The sequence below is a fragment of the Atractosteus spatula genome, chromosome 18 (assembly GCF_055471065.1).
Source record: "Atractosteus spatula isolate fAtrSpa1 chromosome 18, fAtrSpa1.hap1, whole genome shotgun sequence".
Lineage (NCBI taxonomy): Eukaryota > Metazoa > Chordata > Actinopteri > Semionotiformes > Lepisosteidae > Atractosteus > Atractosteus spatula.
The window spans coordinates 6322351-6337492 of record NC_142723.1 but is presented as its reverse complement, the minus strand read 5'-3'; the positions used below and the strand labels follow the sequence as shown (position 1 = coordinate 6337492).

The following is a 15142-nucleotide window of genomic DNA, read 5'->3' as shown; positions in this document are numbered from 1 at the left end:
TGCTTTGGCGATTCCAAAAAGTCATGTAGAAGAAAGGAGAAAGAATTGGACTCAAATTCTGCCATGAATTTGACAGTGAAAACTCTGGGTGTTCCTCAACATGAGATTCAGGTACAGTAGGTGTACTCACTCATAGGGGGGCAAGAGGAAATGAGAAATATGCTCCTATGCAGCTCTCTGATGCAACAGATCAACTTTTAAGAGGGTTTCTATGGCATGCAGGATGTTTTTTTTAAAGTCTCTTTATAGCATGATTGTTATGCGTAGAGTCACGCTGACTCAAAGATAAAATGTGGCCAAGTTTCCTGACCCACTGCTTGCATTTCGCAACCTGGCGGGCTGGAAAAAAAAGAGTAACTTTTTGCTTTGCTTCCTGCATGGGCAGTATCGCTTGCTACATCTGGCGTGCCCAGAAGTGTGCATGTCTACAACTAGTTTGTCTTTCTTTTTCAGCCCTGTCTCTTTAAGTAGAGACATGCTAATTGTACAACCGCAGAACAGATAAGAAGCACAGCTGGAGCTATTTACTCGGGAGAAATTGGGAGGATCAGGGGTGACCAGGAGCTGTAGTTCCAGGTAACTGACAAGCCTTTCGGTTAGCTGTTGGACAGGGGACCGACAGTAGGGCTGGTTTTTACAATCTAACGCTTGTGTGCTTTTCTGGAACAACAGGCCCGCAGTGTGTGGCTGGAGGTGTTCCTCCTGCGACTAACTGCTGGAAGGAGGAAGCACAGACAGAGCTGCTTCTGTTGGAATGTAGAGGGAAGAATAATGAGGCAATAAGGAGAAACGGCAATCTCACACAGGGGTCTCCCCCTTTTTTAAAGTGACAGTGTGTATGCCGGCTGTGCTTGTGTAGGATCAGGATCCAAGTGACACCGGCTCCTAGCATTCTGGATATTGTGTATCACTTCCCATCCATAATTCACTCATCTCAAACACCGCCTGTGTTACAAACAAGAGCCTTATCTATTGTAGTTGATTAATATCAACTGTAGTCCTACTTTTGCCAACAAAACACATTACAATCTTTCAGCTGCGCTGGTAAATTATTCACTGCAGCTTTATATACGGTACATGCTGTACAGCCCAAACTGAGTTCATGCCTCTCTTCATTTCTCTTTTTCTCAAAGAGGGGGATCATGCACATTTCTGGTCATTATCAGCTCGCGACGTGCAGTGGATCAAGCACCCCGCGCCCTCTCACACAGTGGGCTCCCACAGTCAGGCAAGTATCAGCTCTGCAGCTTCGCGGCGGTCCGGACTGCTATCGCAGGATAGCGCACAGGTCCCCGCTGCACAGCGATCCCCTTAATTAAGAGTTCATCTCCCTTAGAGTGGAATTCTCTCCCATCTCCCTGCTCTCCAGGCAGGGCCTCCGAAGCTGCACTCCCGCAAGTCCCTAGTAGGTGTAAATGATTGTAGTGAACCTTGTGTGGGTGGAATTGCTGATGAGTCTACCAGGCCGGGGGCATTCTACAGGCACACTGGCAGAGGCTAGGAGCTGGTGGGCATGACAGCCCACAGTGTACACTCATGCAGTACACTGCTGCTACTGCTACTGCTGCTGCTGTTGTTGCTGCTTGGGGGGGAAAAAAAACCTCAGGATTTTCACAGACGGTTTAGCCCCAGGGAAAAACAGAAAGTGAAGTTTATCAGTATGTAAAGAGGCCAGTTCAGCGCTTGTCAGCAACTCCATTATCAGCTGGCTGGATAGGCATGGCGCCCATTTGAGGTTTGTAGTTTTCATTTGTGTTGATGAAAGTGGGGCGCTTGTAAGTTATTCAGCGCAGCCTTGGAATCTTTTCAAAAGACGATTTGGCTCTTCTGTGTGGTGAAAAGGGGCCTGTCATTTAAAAAAAATACATAAATCAACCGGGACACATATCACATTCAGGCTTAGTTTACTGCAGCATCAAAGTCCGCAAAGATGAAGCAGAGTTAATGATTTGTTTTGAACTGTAATTAATGCATCGTTCAGTTTTCTCTGTCCATGCTAAAACAGGTTAAAGGTTTGTGGAGACTTGTGGCATGCAAGAATACTGATGTTATTTCTCTCCAGTCTGGCTCCACTCAAAGATTAGAGGAAGCCGTCGCAAGGATGTTAACAGTCTGAAGTTTAACATCTGTCATTCTCCGATTTCCTATTTAAACATTAAGCACTCTGCTCTAAGTACATTATTGCCTCCTTTTTACAGAAACATTATGTAAAATGTTTCTGAAGAGCATTCACTCCTTTGCAGTCATTTTTTCCCTAATGACCTCAGATCTCTCCTATAGTTTCTACATGCTCATCTGACTAATTTCTCCTTTTGTAATCTTCATTAAGCTGCTCAGACTGCCTTCCTTTTCCTTAACAAAAATAAAACAACCACAATTGAATTAAGTAAAAAAAAATACAGCCCTACATTTGTTCCAGCTCAGTAATGGCCTTCACCAACAAAGTGGAGCTCCCTATCTAATTGGAGAGTTATGAGGCGGTGCTGTTTCCTGGAGTAAGGAATGTGAAGGCGATGTTGAACCATCCTTCTACAGCTGGCATGGATGATGGTGAGTAGAGCATTAGAAATTCAGTTTGGTCTTTCCACTCAATTACTTCAGCCGAACAAACCCCCCTTTTTGCCACTGAAGCACCACATCACCACAGCACAGAACCTTAATTAATTAATTAGTTTACCCATGGGAACCTAGACGTGGAAACTTTTGACTTCCACTTCCAACCGTCGAAATATTTTAAGTTCATCCCAGAACTGGAGCCACTGGGACAAAGGACCCGGCTCAAGGTGCAACAGCAGTGTCTGCAGTAGGGACTTAAACCTGCAACCCCCCCCGTCATGAGGTCAGAGACCTAACCAACTATATTATACCACCCCCATGTTATTCTTGTCAGTGTCTGTCTGTATTCGCACCATAGACCTGGAGAACGATATCTCACTCCTCTGTATACTTGTATATGACTGACAAATAAGCTAAAATCAGACTGTAAAAAGAGAGGCACTGAATAATGTAACAAATGCCATCGATTCCAATATTCATCAATAGGTGTGGAATTTCTAATGTCTCTCAGTATATATTATAGGCTATACATGGTTAATAGACCTTATTTGCTGTAAGTCTGGTTCATAATTCACTACACACTGTCAATTGATTTACCCTTAATAACAGAAAAAAATATTTAAGAAAACATATGGTTTACATACAAAATAAAGCCTTTTCTACATTGCAATCTTATTTTATTTTCTGGTAGAAACGCAGATATTCATTGCGTACAGATGGAGAGTTATAGCCTCACTTCAGTACTAATATAATTAATTATTATTAATTTCCTTTATAAAGGGACGTTATTCACTATTACACGTTAAAGTGCTTGGCACAGACATGCACTTCACACATGGCACAAAAGATACAGAAAGCCTTAATGACTTTATTATTTTAATTGTTTAGGATCGTTGTACCACCATTGAAAAAAGGAGCCTCCACAGTTTACAGAATGGGGATTTTGTGTCCATTCATCCAAAGATGCAGTTCTGTCTAGACATAAAACTCAATAATTTGAGAACTAAAAATCATTTGATCAGAATCTAAAATCTGAAAGCAAACCTTAATGGCTAAACTAAAAGAAAACTGGTTGAAAAAAAAAATGGGACATATGCTCTGTCACTATTGTAATGGCTTGACATCAAGGACCTCATTTATTCAGAATGACAGTATGCTTGATTGCTAGACCGTTTAAAGATTATGAGGAAAAAATAGAACCTTTTCTCTAAAGAAATCATTTTTTACTTACAGTTTTTTAAAGAACTTCTGTCCTTCTTCCATACTGAGCTCACCCAGGAAATAAAAGCCTGTGGTCACATAATCATTTGCAATAATCTTATGAAATCATTCCAACTTTTATTTCACACTTGACATTTTATGTGTAACATTAGGTGCAACATTAAATTATGACTCATTTACAACCGAAAGAATACAAATTATTTTTCAGCCACAATTGAAAGCAGTGGATTGAAATGGGTTTTAACCTGATACTCCACCTCAAAGTGTGATGCAGAAGCAATCAAAAAGGCTGTACTTTGAACAAATGAAAAAAAACAAACAAACAATAATGAACATGAATTAGACCTCAGTCTAATTTTTTTACTTTGTCACAAGTAAAATGAACAGGAAATCTTTATGAGGATGTACTGTACTGTACATTTGAGTAGTTCCTGAGAGACATCCGAAGTCGCTCAAAGGCAGGGGTTCTCAATCCTGATCCTAATGGACATATGCCTTCTGGATTTTGTTCCAGCCAAACTCTCAGTAACACAATTCAACCCTTCACTGGCTTAATAATAGGATTAGTTGGAGCTGGGTGAGTATTGTCAGATCTTAAACATCTTGGAAGGTGCTTTTTAACTGTGCAATTCATAAGCAAAATCAAAAGTTCTTGTCGCACAACTTTTCAGTTCAGTTAAGTCTTCAATGACGCTTGGCTGGAGAGAAAACCAGTAAGTGTGTGGTCCTTCAGGATCAGGATTGGGAACTCCTGGTCTACATCATGGGTGATTCAACTTCAGCCCTTCCATTCCATTCCGAGTCTTTGTTCCAGCTAATCCTGAAGGTTCAAAGTGATCTTAAGCACCTGGGCTAATTAAGCAATCAAGGCTAATTAAGAAATCTGTTGTAAGGTTCAAAGTCCTGCAGTAAGGAAAGTAATTCTGTAATGCTCCTTGTCTAAGGTCTGGTATTCAAAGTGGATCTGCAGGCTGGTGTTACTTGTTACTTGAAATGTGCTGCTTCACACAGATTTGATTACAGCTTTGTAAATTATTCCAAATTCAGCAGTAAACTCACAAAACATGCACAAGTGACATTAATTGCGAACAAGGGAGTGTGTGGAACACCAGCTAGCATTGCGTGATTTTAGCGGGGGAGTCCGAATGTTATGAAGCCTTTGATTAAGAGAAACGTTTGATTAAGAACCCAGTAGGCTCCAGACTGGAAATATGAGAGTTTAAACTCTTCCGGCACCGCACTCGGAAGTGTGTGGTTCCAGTAATAAATCTGCACTCTCGGATGTTGCTCAGACATTAATGGAGGCTGGGATCTAAAAGAGAAAAGAACAGTTTTGCATGTTCATTACCGATGTTATCAGAATAGCGCGAAGATATTGGATCTTTCAAATCTGCCTGAATATTTCATTTCAAATGAGCATCGGCTGGCCAAGAAACATTTCCTCTATTTGGATCTCTCCTGTCTGAGTTTGCTTTCTATTTTACAGTCAGTTAAACCCCACAGGGGCGGATTCAGTCCCTCTGTAAACATCTACTCCACACAAAATAATGATAATAAATACCAGAACCTCTTCTCAGTGATGTGCTTGACTTTTCCAGAGCTCGAAAACAAATACCGACAAGAAGATAAACTGAAGGTGAGGATATAGTATGTGTTATGGGATGGGTTTTCGGGGTGGTGCGTTGGCTCTGTGCCTGTGGCTGGAAGGTTGCCGGTTCGAATCCTGTGGCTGCCAGAGGAATCCTACTCCGTTGGGTCAATGAGCAAGGCCCTTCACCCCAACTGCTCCAGGGGTGCCGTATAAATGGCTAACCCTGCGCTCTGACCCCAAGCTTCTCTCCCTGTCTGTGTGTCTCATGGAGAGCAAGCTGGGGTATGCGAAAAGACAAATTCCTAATGCAAGAAATTGTATATGGCCAATAAAGTGATCTTCAGTTCTCCCCATGGGAAATCAATGAGCAGATAGTAATAAGTTGTTTTGCGGTGGGCAGGTTTCCCTTAGGAAAAATCAACACCAGTATTTGCAGACTTGTTCATGGAGAAAACAGCTTCCCGTCTTGTGCTATACATTCTTTGGAAGCCCTGTACTGCATTGTGATTGATTATGAAATTGGCGCGTTCAGAAAATGCACAAAATAAAACTGTAAATTGTGCAACATGGGGAGGAACACCTTGCATTGATACACGTGTGTTAAAAGACACAAAGCCGAGATATGCCCTGGGCACTGACGTGCTTGCCACAACAAAGCGATGTGTTTTTTTTTCCAAATCACCAAGCATGACCAAGCATTCATTACTAATAAGCACTCTTTAAATATGAATGTTATTAGAGTTTATCTTTTGGAGTATGGCAGAAAGGGAGGAAACAACAAGACAACGAGAATGTTTTATATAAATGCCAGGGCAAACTAGGGAAATTAAAAGAAAAATTCCAAAACTGGGGAAGGGGGACCTGACATAAACAAAAAAAGTATTTTGCTTGCAAGTGTAACTGTCGCTTAGCAACGCTGGCCTTAGTTACTTTGCAGCGGTGCAAACAACACACAGACTGATGAAGAAAGCAGAGTAGATGGAAGGAATTAAAGAGAACAAGCGTAAAATGGTTGATTCATAGGCAGAGGCACTGATAGAGCAAAAGGATGTAGCTCAAGACTGCAGTCTTACATAACTCTGCTGTCTGTCTGTATGTCTGGTGTGCGGTTGAAGCTGCCTGAAGACTGACCACCCACTGCTTTGCTGGGGTGAGAGTAGCACCAGCACTTACACCCCCTGGCCCACAGGGGGCGACAACCTGTCTCCAGCTCTGAGCAGCATCTCATCTGCGTTCTCCCAGATGGGGGGGGGGGGGATGCTCTTGCCTCTTCCTGTCACTTCAGCTTCCCGGGGCTCATTCTGACACAACGCTTTCTTATCCGGACACCCTCCTGTCCTCATTCCCACTTGTGTTTTTTTTCCTTGCTCCTTCTCTTTTATTCACCTCGGGTGTATTTTTGTAGAGAGTGTTTAAATAAACCAGCAAAAACAAAACAAAGCAAACAACAACAGTCCTTTAACAAAGCACCGTCTGTCGTAGCCATTAAAAGGGTCCTCTGTTTCAGCTGTTTCACATTCAAAAGGGAGGAAGATGGGCAAAAAAGTCATGATTTCTAGCCACCCAAATTCAGTCAGGCCCACAGTGGAACAGCGGATCTAAGAACACAAGTTTAGAAACTTGAAGGGTTAGAATGAGGTGACATTGCCCTCAGCCATTCACCTACTGGATCTCCATCCATTTTCCAACTGCTTCATCCAATACAGGGTGGCAGGGGAACTGGAGTCTATCCTGGCAAGCCACAGGCACAATGCAGGATACCAGGATGACCCCAGGATGGGAGTCCAGTCCATCACAGAGCAGACACGGACACGTACACACTCACACCCGGGCCAATTTTCCCAGAAGCCCATTAACCTACCAGCGTGTCTTTGGACTGTGGGAGGAAACCAGAGCACTGAGCAAAAACCCACACAAACACAGAGAGAACATACAAAACGTCATGCAAATAGCACCCCAGGTCCAGAACTGAACCCAGGGCCCCCAGCATCTTTAAGCAGCAATGCTAACTGCTGCACCGCTGTGCTGCCCCTTACTGGATATACACAGAAATAATCTCTTGCCTTGGAAACTGGGCGAAATCTCACTGGAGGGGAAAGTGTAACTGCAGGACTTTGCTCTTTAATTCTCATTTATCCAAACTGCTTCCCTGATCCACAAAGCCACCTGCTTGCCTAAGTGAAAAAATCCCACTCAGGGAAGTTGGGGATTGTAAAGCAAGGTCATGACTCAGCATGGAGGTTGACACACATCCAGTGAGAAATCTCGGTTCATCTCTCCTGAAAAACAAGATCAGGGGGTGGCACATCTCTTTTTCCACACACCCCCCCCCACCTCCGCCGTGCCTGAGCTCCCTGCGATAGAAACGCAGCCCTGAACAATTCAGTCGAGGTGGCGATTACACACTGCAGCCCTGCCGCGCTGCCCTGCTGCTCTGACTGATCAATACAGAGACGCACGCTGTCCTCTGACTCAGTGCCACTCTTTGTCTCTGTCCTTGATCCGGAATGTTACAGCTCATCACAAACGAAGCCCTGACGACAGCAAGACTGGCAGCAAAAATATGCCTGACATGGAAGTCCATACCTGGAAGAAAAAATGAAATGGAAATCTATAATATTCTTAGTCTTAGTCTTAGTCTTAGTCTTATTCCGATTCCTATTCCTATTCCTATTCTTATTCTTATTCTTATTCTACCTAGACTTGGATTCCAAACCCAAGGGGAAGAGCTGCTGTTGAGGTGTACGTCTCAATGCGACAGGACACCTTTATTTCACAGTGAGAGCAGCACCTGGCGAACGATATTCCCAGCTTTGCTTTCACTTGCTGGCACCCACGCCCTCACTCAATACCTCCAGAAACAGCGAGCGAGGCTGGGCATTGCAGTGGAGCCGGAGCCAAGCCCCGGCGCAATCGATACAGTACCTGCTGTTTTCGGCGGCTACTGCCCTCCGTGTCTTTACTGCCTGGTTCGTCAGAACGAAACTGGGCCAAAGACTAGTGCCTGAAGAGGCGGCAGCGTGCCTCTGTGAGCGTGACTGGCAGGGTGAGGGTACTGCTGGCAATTCGTTTCTCTGGGCGAGACAGTGCAGGGAGCAGAAATAAGAAATGATCCTGATCCAGTTGCATGAGATAAGGCACGCCACGCTCTGCGCCACGCAGGCAGGGCGGCACGGCACAAGCAGTGTAGCGCCAACTTCGCGTCACAAAGCGGATTACCCGTGGCATGCCATGCACGAAACCTCTCCTTTAAAGGCCAAATGTAATCGGTGCCATCCCACGTAATGAGGGACCAGCCTGTCTGATGCCTTTCTGTCCCCTCTGAAGGAGTGAGACAGGCGACGCTGTGCAATGATAAAATCGTTTCCAGTTGCTTCGGGATGAGTGAGGGTGCCATGGCTGTAGTCCCTCAATATTTTCCCATTTCCTGGCAAGAATAATTTACATCTCCCTCAAAACTTCCTCGGTTTGCACAAATACAGTTGCAAATGGACAAGGTTACCCCTGTGCTGGCATCCCTGCATGGGATACCTGAAATGTTTAGAATACAGCTACTGTTATAGCTTCCCAAACTATCTGGAGTCCTATCCAGATTCTAACGGCCACTATGTGTCAAATCAAGCCAATCCAATTACAGGATGCTGACCTTCTTGGTTGTTACAGGTTAAAAAAGCAAAGGAAAAAGTACAAGTTAAGTCCACACTGAATAGCAGAAAGAAAGAAAATCTGATTTTTTTTAAATGGTGCCTTCTTTGTGTCTGTCACTTATTAAAATATTATAACAAGATTATGCTTTATGTTTCAGTGAGGAAACGATTCTCTAATTGCGCTTTGAGGTTCTGGAGTCTTAAAAATGTGACACTATAGCAAGCCACATCTAAAGAAACATGCGTGGTTGAAATGCCTTTTTACAGCTTGCAGCGTTTTAATTGCGCTGCAAGTTCTTAACTATGTTAATTGAACCTGGGATTCAATTAATGCGCTCAATTAACCGCTCGAAATTCCTGTGACACTTCACAACCCACTCAATTCAGGGTTTGGGATTTTTTTTTTCCCGGTGATGGAATTTTCCACATATTTGCAGCAGCAACACAAGATTCTCAAATCTTGAAACCCTATCAATGGAAGGCTTACTCGACTGAATGTCGATGGGCTCCCGTGCATACAGGGGCTGAAGTATAACGGGGAGAGGCGGGGTTTGCGATAACCACATGGTAAGTGGTAAATGTAGTGGGATAGCGGCGATGCTCTGCCTGCCTCTCACTGTACCGGTGACAGCGCAGGGAGCGGGCGTGTAGTGTGAAGCGGGTTCAGCCGACACTCGCTGTCAGAAGCGAGGTACTGTAACTACAGTGTAGCCGCACAGACGGGCGCGCTCTTGCTCGCTCGCTCGCTCTTCCTTCAGAGACAGACGCACGGCAAAAGGCAAAAACTTCTTCATTTAACACTTCCGTGTTCAAAATGGCTGATCCGGTGCTCGCGAGCAGCGACGGCGAAGGGGGCGAGAACATCACCAGGTTCGCGAGGCAGGGGGCTCTGAGGCAGAAGAATGTCCACGAGGTCAAGAACCACAAGTTCATCGCCCGCTTCTTCAAGCAGCCGACCTTCTGCAGCCACTGCACCGACTTCATCTGGTGAGCCAGCGCACGGGCGGACAGTAGCCAAATTGTCAGTAGCCACCGGATAGGCGACTTGGTCTAGCTAGCGCAGGACACAGGTGCCACCTAGATCTCGGGACCTCAAAGACCACTTGTGACCACAAGATGGAATTTGAACGTTAGCAATGTGGCTTTTTGATCCGGAGCACGCAGTGCAGTATTTATTCGTGCATGCCTTCCCTTTATTTCGTTATAATTATACATTTGCATGAGCGGGGTTCTCCAGTTGAGCTGAACCACCAACACTACAAAAATGTTGAACAACTGAAATGAGCGCACGGCATTCTTGCGACCGACTCATGGGAAAATCGAGGGAAAAAAAAAAGACTGAGCCGTTTAATTTTGTATTCGGGCTCACACCGACAGTGTTTTTTAGACAACTTTGGAAAAATGTGAACTGTGTTGAGATTTGATTATGTCTGTCAGTGGCTCAACGTTAGAGAAACGGAAAGGTTATGATCAGCGCAACAGCTTGGATGTGTGCAGCCCGTTGAGTCTTGTGCATCTGTTTTGAGATAGTTCAGGCTCCGTGCACATCATGGCTCTATATGCCCTGTCCTTCCCCTTTCTAATGGCGATACTCTCTTTGATTTCAGGGGTTTCGGAAAGCAGGGGTTCCAGTGTCAAGGTAGGCGAACGAGCATTGATAATGCACCTTCTCAAAACGCGCCTCTTCATTACACGACTGCCCGTCTCAGGACTTTAAAAGCGAGGACTCCGGCCGTTGTGGTTGTATTCCTATGGAAGGCTGAAGCCCAAGAGCGAATGACGGGTTTGATTGTTCTAGTTAACAGGACATGCAACTGTATTCACTGCTTTGGCGTAAAAGGTGGTACACCAGTACGCTCTCTGCTCGCCTGAATTTGAAATTGATGCGCGTTTGCGCTTCTAGATCGCGAATTGATACCACGCAGGGATTAGACAGCGGAGGCGTGCAGCTTCCCGAGTGATGTTCAGACACCACAGTTCCTATCTATGGCTTTTTCTAGTGGAGGAAAAAAAATGGCAGGTCCGCGTTCCGCAATAGCTGTTCCCTGCAGTTCGATAGCCCTGGTAACACAGTCAAGTCAAACTGCGGCAGTGTTGCCGTGGGGAGCTAACGACGATTGCGCGAGGTGGCGGTGGACGACCTTGCCAAGCGAGAGACAAAAGATGTGAGGATAATGTAGACAGCGATGATCATACGGTCATTAAAGATCAGCGTGGCGTAAAGGAAGAGACGTATTTTGTTCTATACGATTGCAATATGCACCGCAGTCTTGAATGGATTTGTGAATACATTGTTCTGTATTTGTTTTTAAGATGCACCTGTATGCTTTCTGAGGCGATTGCTAATCCGTACAGATTAAGCACTCATTACATCTTGTTTTCTTCTCTGATTGATCGCTGTTGTCCAAACTGGAATGTGTCAGGAAAGAATCTCACATCTCACTGATCGACTTCAAACGCAAGCGCGCATACTTGCGTTCCTGGCGCTCATTGTTGAATAGCTTTCTAAAAAAAAAAAAAGAAAATCGAAAACGGTCATTAAATACCAAGCTGTCAAAACCCTTCTTCATGCATATTTTATATTGGCCCATATGTCTTCTAAAAAGCTTTTTTTTTAAATGTTTTTATTTTTTGTACAGCCTTTTTTTTTCCTGTGAAAAAAGCAGTAACTTCAGACACCTTCGACAGATGTGCGAGGTGAGGGTGCCTGCAGTCAGAACATTTCCTCAGATCTGCGGACGCCAGTAAACATTTACAATGCAGAATCGCTAGTTGGAAAGTTTGGAAAAAACAAGGATTTGCCATCGTAGATACTGTACACTTGTAGTACACTTTCCTTCCTGTGCAAGCATGTCCTGTTGGCGTTTCAGATAAAGCTCATGAAATATAATTTAAAAAACCACCCCCTTCGTTTTTTTTTTCAACTCCAAAGCGCCTATAAGTTTTAATTATAAAGTTACGTTTAAACAATAAAACAATAAATTTATTAAACACTAAAATCATGCAAAGTCCAGCTTGAAACAAGCAATCAGTCGCTATTTGCTGCTTGTTTGAAATACAGAGCGCTTTGCAGGAATACGCACTGTACGGCAGATGCTTTCTGCACAGGTAGAGCGTACTCTTGGACACCGCGGCGAGAGGACGTTATGAAATATGACATGCCTTTTATTTTGAGGAAGTGGCTCTGGTGCCAGTGCCACGGAAGGCTGCACTTTCCTGTGGTTTGCGTTTCTCAAACAAACAAAACGCGATGTGGCCGGAGCTGAACTGAGCTCTGGAGCGATGAACTGGAGGAGGACGGCGTGACAGAAGCGCTCGCAGGAAAAAAAAACACATTCCCTACATTGCGCGCCTTGCCGATATCGTGAAATTTACACACAGCACACGGGATGATTCAGACGATGCACAACACTGTGGGAGTGTTGAGCAAACTGGAGGGAATGTGGAGGATGAAAGAGAGAGAAAATGGCTGATGGCTGTTCCCAGCCCAGTTTGGCCCGTCTTGGAGCTCCAAGCGCTCTTCATGAATCACCTTCCATAGTGTGAATATCGTGGATTTTACATAATCCTTCAATTGTAGTATCGGCTGGGGGGAGGGGAGGGTTTAGTAAACGGCGAAATATGATTTATTTTGTTAGATTGAACCACTGCTGCGTGTGCTGAGAATTCGACAACTGCTTGGCTTTCTAATGCGAGCTGTTGCAAGTTAGCAGGCTATACAGTACGAGGTTCAGTGATGACACAGGAAATGCGCTGACGGGCTCAACAGTTTATTCTGCACACACACACACAAACCACCCCCGCCTCCCCCCACCCCCTCCCCCTGTAGACTCATACTGGAACCAGCAGACAAGAGGAAGGATTTCCAGCTCACTTCCACTTTTACCACACACCTAGAACAAGCACGAAAAAAAAAAACCAAAACAACAAACAAACATGGTCATCAGGGCCTTGACGGGCCAGGGTGTCACAGCAACGGAGGCCCTGGCTGGGTTCGCGTCGAGCAGTGGTGCTTGTGGACTGCGGTGGTGACAGAAACCCACCCTTTTCCTGTTTTCTCCTCCGAAGCGAGACAGCTAATCGACACAGGGTTGGTGGAGGGAAAGTTCTCTCAGCCTTCGGATTTGGAGACGGGCTGAATGAAGGCGGGAGGGTGGGGGGTGGGTAGTGGGTTGAAGATTCTGCACAATCTTTTCTAATGTCTCAATTTTCCCCCCCTGTGCATCCCACGCCAGTCGTCCTGCATTGAACCCCACAAGTCCTGCCTGTCCTTAGTCTGTTTTTTGTTTTTTTTTCCCCCCTGTACAGCTGGAACGACGCATAACCAAACAGTTTCTTTAGAATTGAGTCTTCGGAGATAGACGTGCTACATCTCTGCGGTCTTCTGGCCTGTGTCTCCTTCTTCCTGGGGGCCTGTGCCAAATTCTGGAACTTGCAGGGACAAAGACATGTTTCTAAAGCGTTGTCTTTATCGTGTTTCGTGTGCCAGCCAGCGCTCCTCGAAAACGAGTCCCTCAGACACCGCCTTGTTATCTGGTTTTCTTTAGAATTGATTTCTTCTTTGTTTTTTATAAACTGCTCGTCACAAGGCATGCCTCATTTTCAGAAATACAGCTCCAGTTGCAAAGTTTATCAAAAACAGGGCTGGGTGCGGTCTAATACCTGCTTTTTACTTTTTTTAAAAAATTGCTGCTCTGCTATAACAGCCTTTACAAGGTTATCAGTTAACCATGCACAGACCTAGGAGGAAATGGATTGTATCACACATGATCCGATAACCATTTATCCTTATGACAAGGGCCCAGTTGCCTGCATTCCAGGCCCCGAAACAAGAATCATGGATCAGATCTGGACATACTTTAAACATGGAAATATACATTTTGTTTTCCACAACGGCAGCAAAAACAACAGACCTTGAGACAAAGGTTAATTTGTAACTCTAGCACATTAATTAAAGTTATAATTAACTTATTTGGCTGACCCTCTCATCCAAAACGACGAGTTTTCACTTTCATACGCATTTATTGTTCCTGAGCTGAGTGTGCTGGAGCAGCCTGGTAAAATGTGCTCCAGACTATCTGAACCCAGGGTCGGAGCCCCAACATTTTATCCTCACGGGGCCACAGAGTACTGGGGATTTAATTCCTACACTACAAAGTTTTTGTTTGCCGGGTTCTGTTTTACTATGGTAAATAGTTTTTTTTATTCTTTTGCATTTTTTGATGAACTGCTCTACAGTTAGTTGTTCAGTGTGGCGCAGAAGTCGTTAAAAATGCGCTCAAGGCACGGTCTGTTAAACGTTTTTCAGAAGGAGAATCAGGAGCTGCGTGTCACGGAAATTTGAACACTTTAAAACGGACTAGTGTAGCGCGATGGTCTCGTACTAGTCTTGATTTTTCGCTGTTTCGCACTTTTTCATCAACTCTCACCCAGGGAAACTGGGAAATCTGATAGGTTGAAGGACAAAGGTGCCCCGTTCTGCTCTCGAAGACCTGGTGCGTTTCCAGGCAGCTTAACGCTTAAGGGCCTAAATGGGCTCCTTATTTGCCTAATTAGACCAGTTCAACAGCCTCTGCTGTCGCTTCAGGGGCCGGTGATGTAAAGAGACCTAGAAAACGTGCAGGTACGCCAGCTCTGCGGGAGCATTGTGGGACACCCTCATCATGCACTCCCGTGAAACACCTGCGTCGATTGGGAATGTGAGAAAGGGTGAGACACATGGGCTCAGTGCCTACAATAATTATAACCTGTTTTTGCGGTCCCGCGACACCCTTCAGCTGTGTGGGTGCTGTCTCCGGAGCATTATGCTGACTGTGGGGGGGAATTGTGTGGCTGGGTCAGGGGTCAGGGGTTAGGGGTTAGGGGTCAGGGGTCAGAGGGGTCAGAGCTCCCCTTCCTGCTTTCGATTCTGAGAAGTGCCATCCTGTGCCGTTTCTCCAGTGCCAGGGAAGGTGGCGAACAGCCCTAATGCCCCACTTCCAGTGGGTTTAGGATGGCAGAAACCAGGTCATTAAACCCTAGTCCGGTCAGTCTCTCGGTTTGACTGTGGATGTCTTGTTTTATATAATATCTGGAAGCTCTTCATTATCTCCCACAATGTTTTAAGATTTTTTTTTTTCAGTTTTAA

At 45.0% G+C, this 15142-nt stretch overlaps 1 protein-coding gene across 2 annotated transcripts in view; it reads left to right on the top strand.

Moving 5' to 3' along the window:
* The first annotated feature begins 9587 nt into the window (after nucleotides 1–9587).
* Nucleotides 9588–15142, top strand: part of LOC148818474 (protein kinase C beta type) — a 147812-nt gene continuing 142257 nt past the window's right edge. For both annotated transcript variants that reach the window (XM_088936819.1, XM_088936818.1), the window contains exons 1-2: nucleotides 9588–10002; nucleotides 10623–10654. In XM_088936819.1, the coding sequence (XP_088792945.1) occupies nucleotides 9830–10002; nucleotides 10623–10654 (205 nt within the window). In that variant the 5' untranslated portion in view covers nucleotides 9588–9829. The remainder of the gene's footprint in view (nucleotides 10003–10622; nucleotides 10655–15142) is intronic.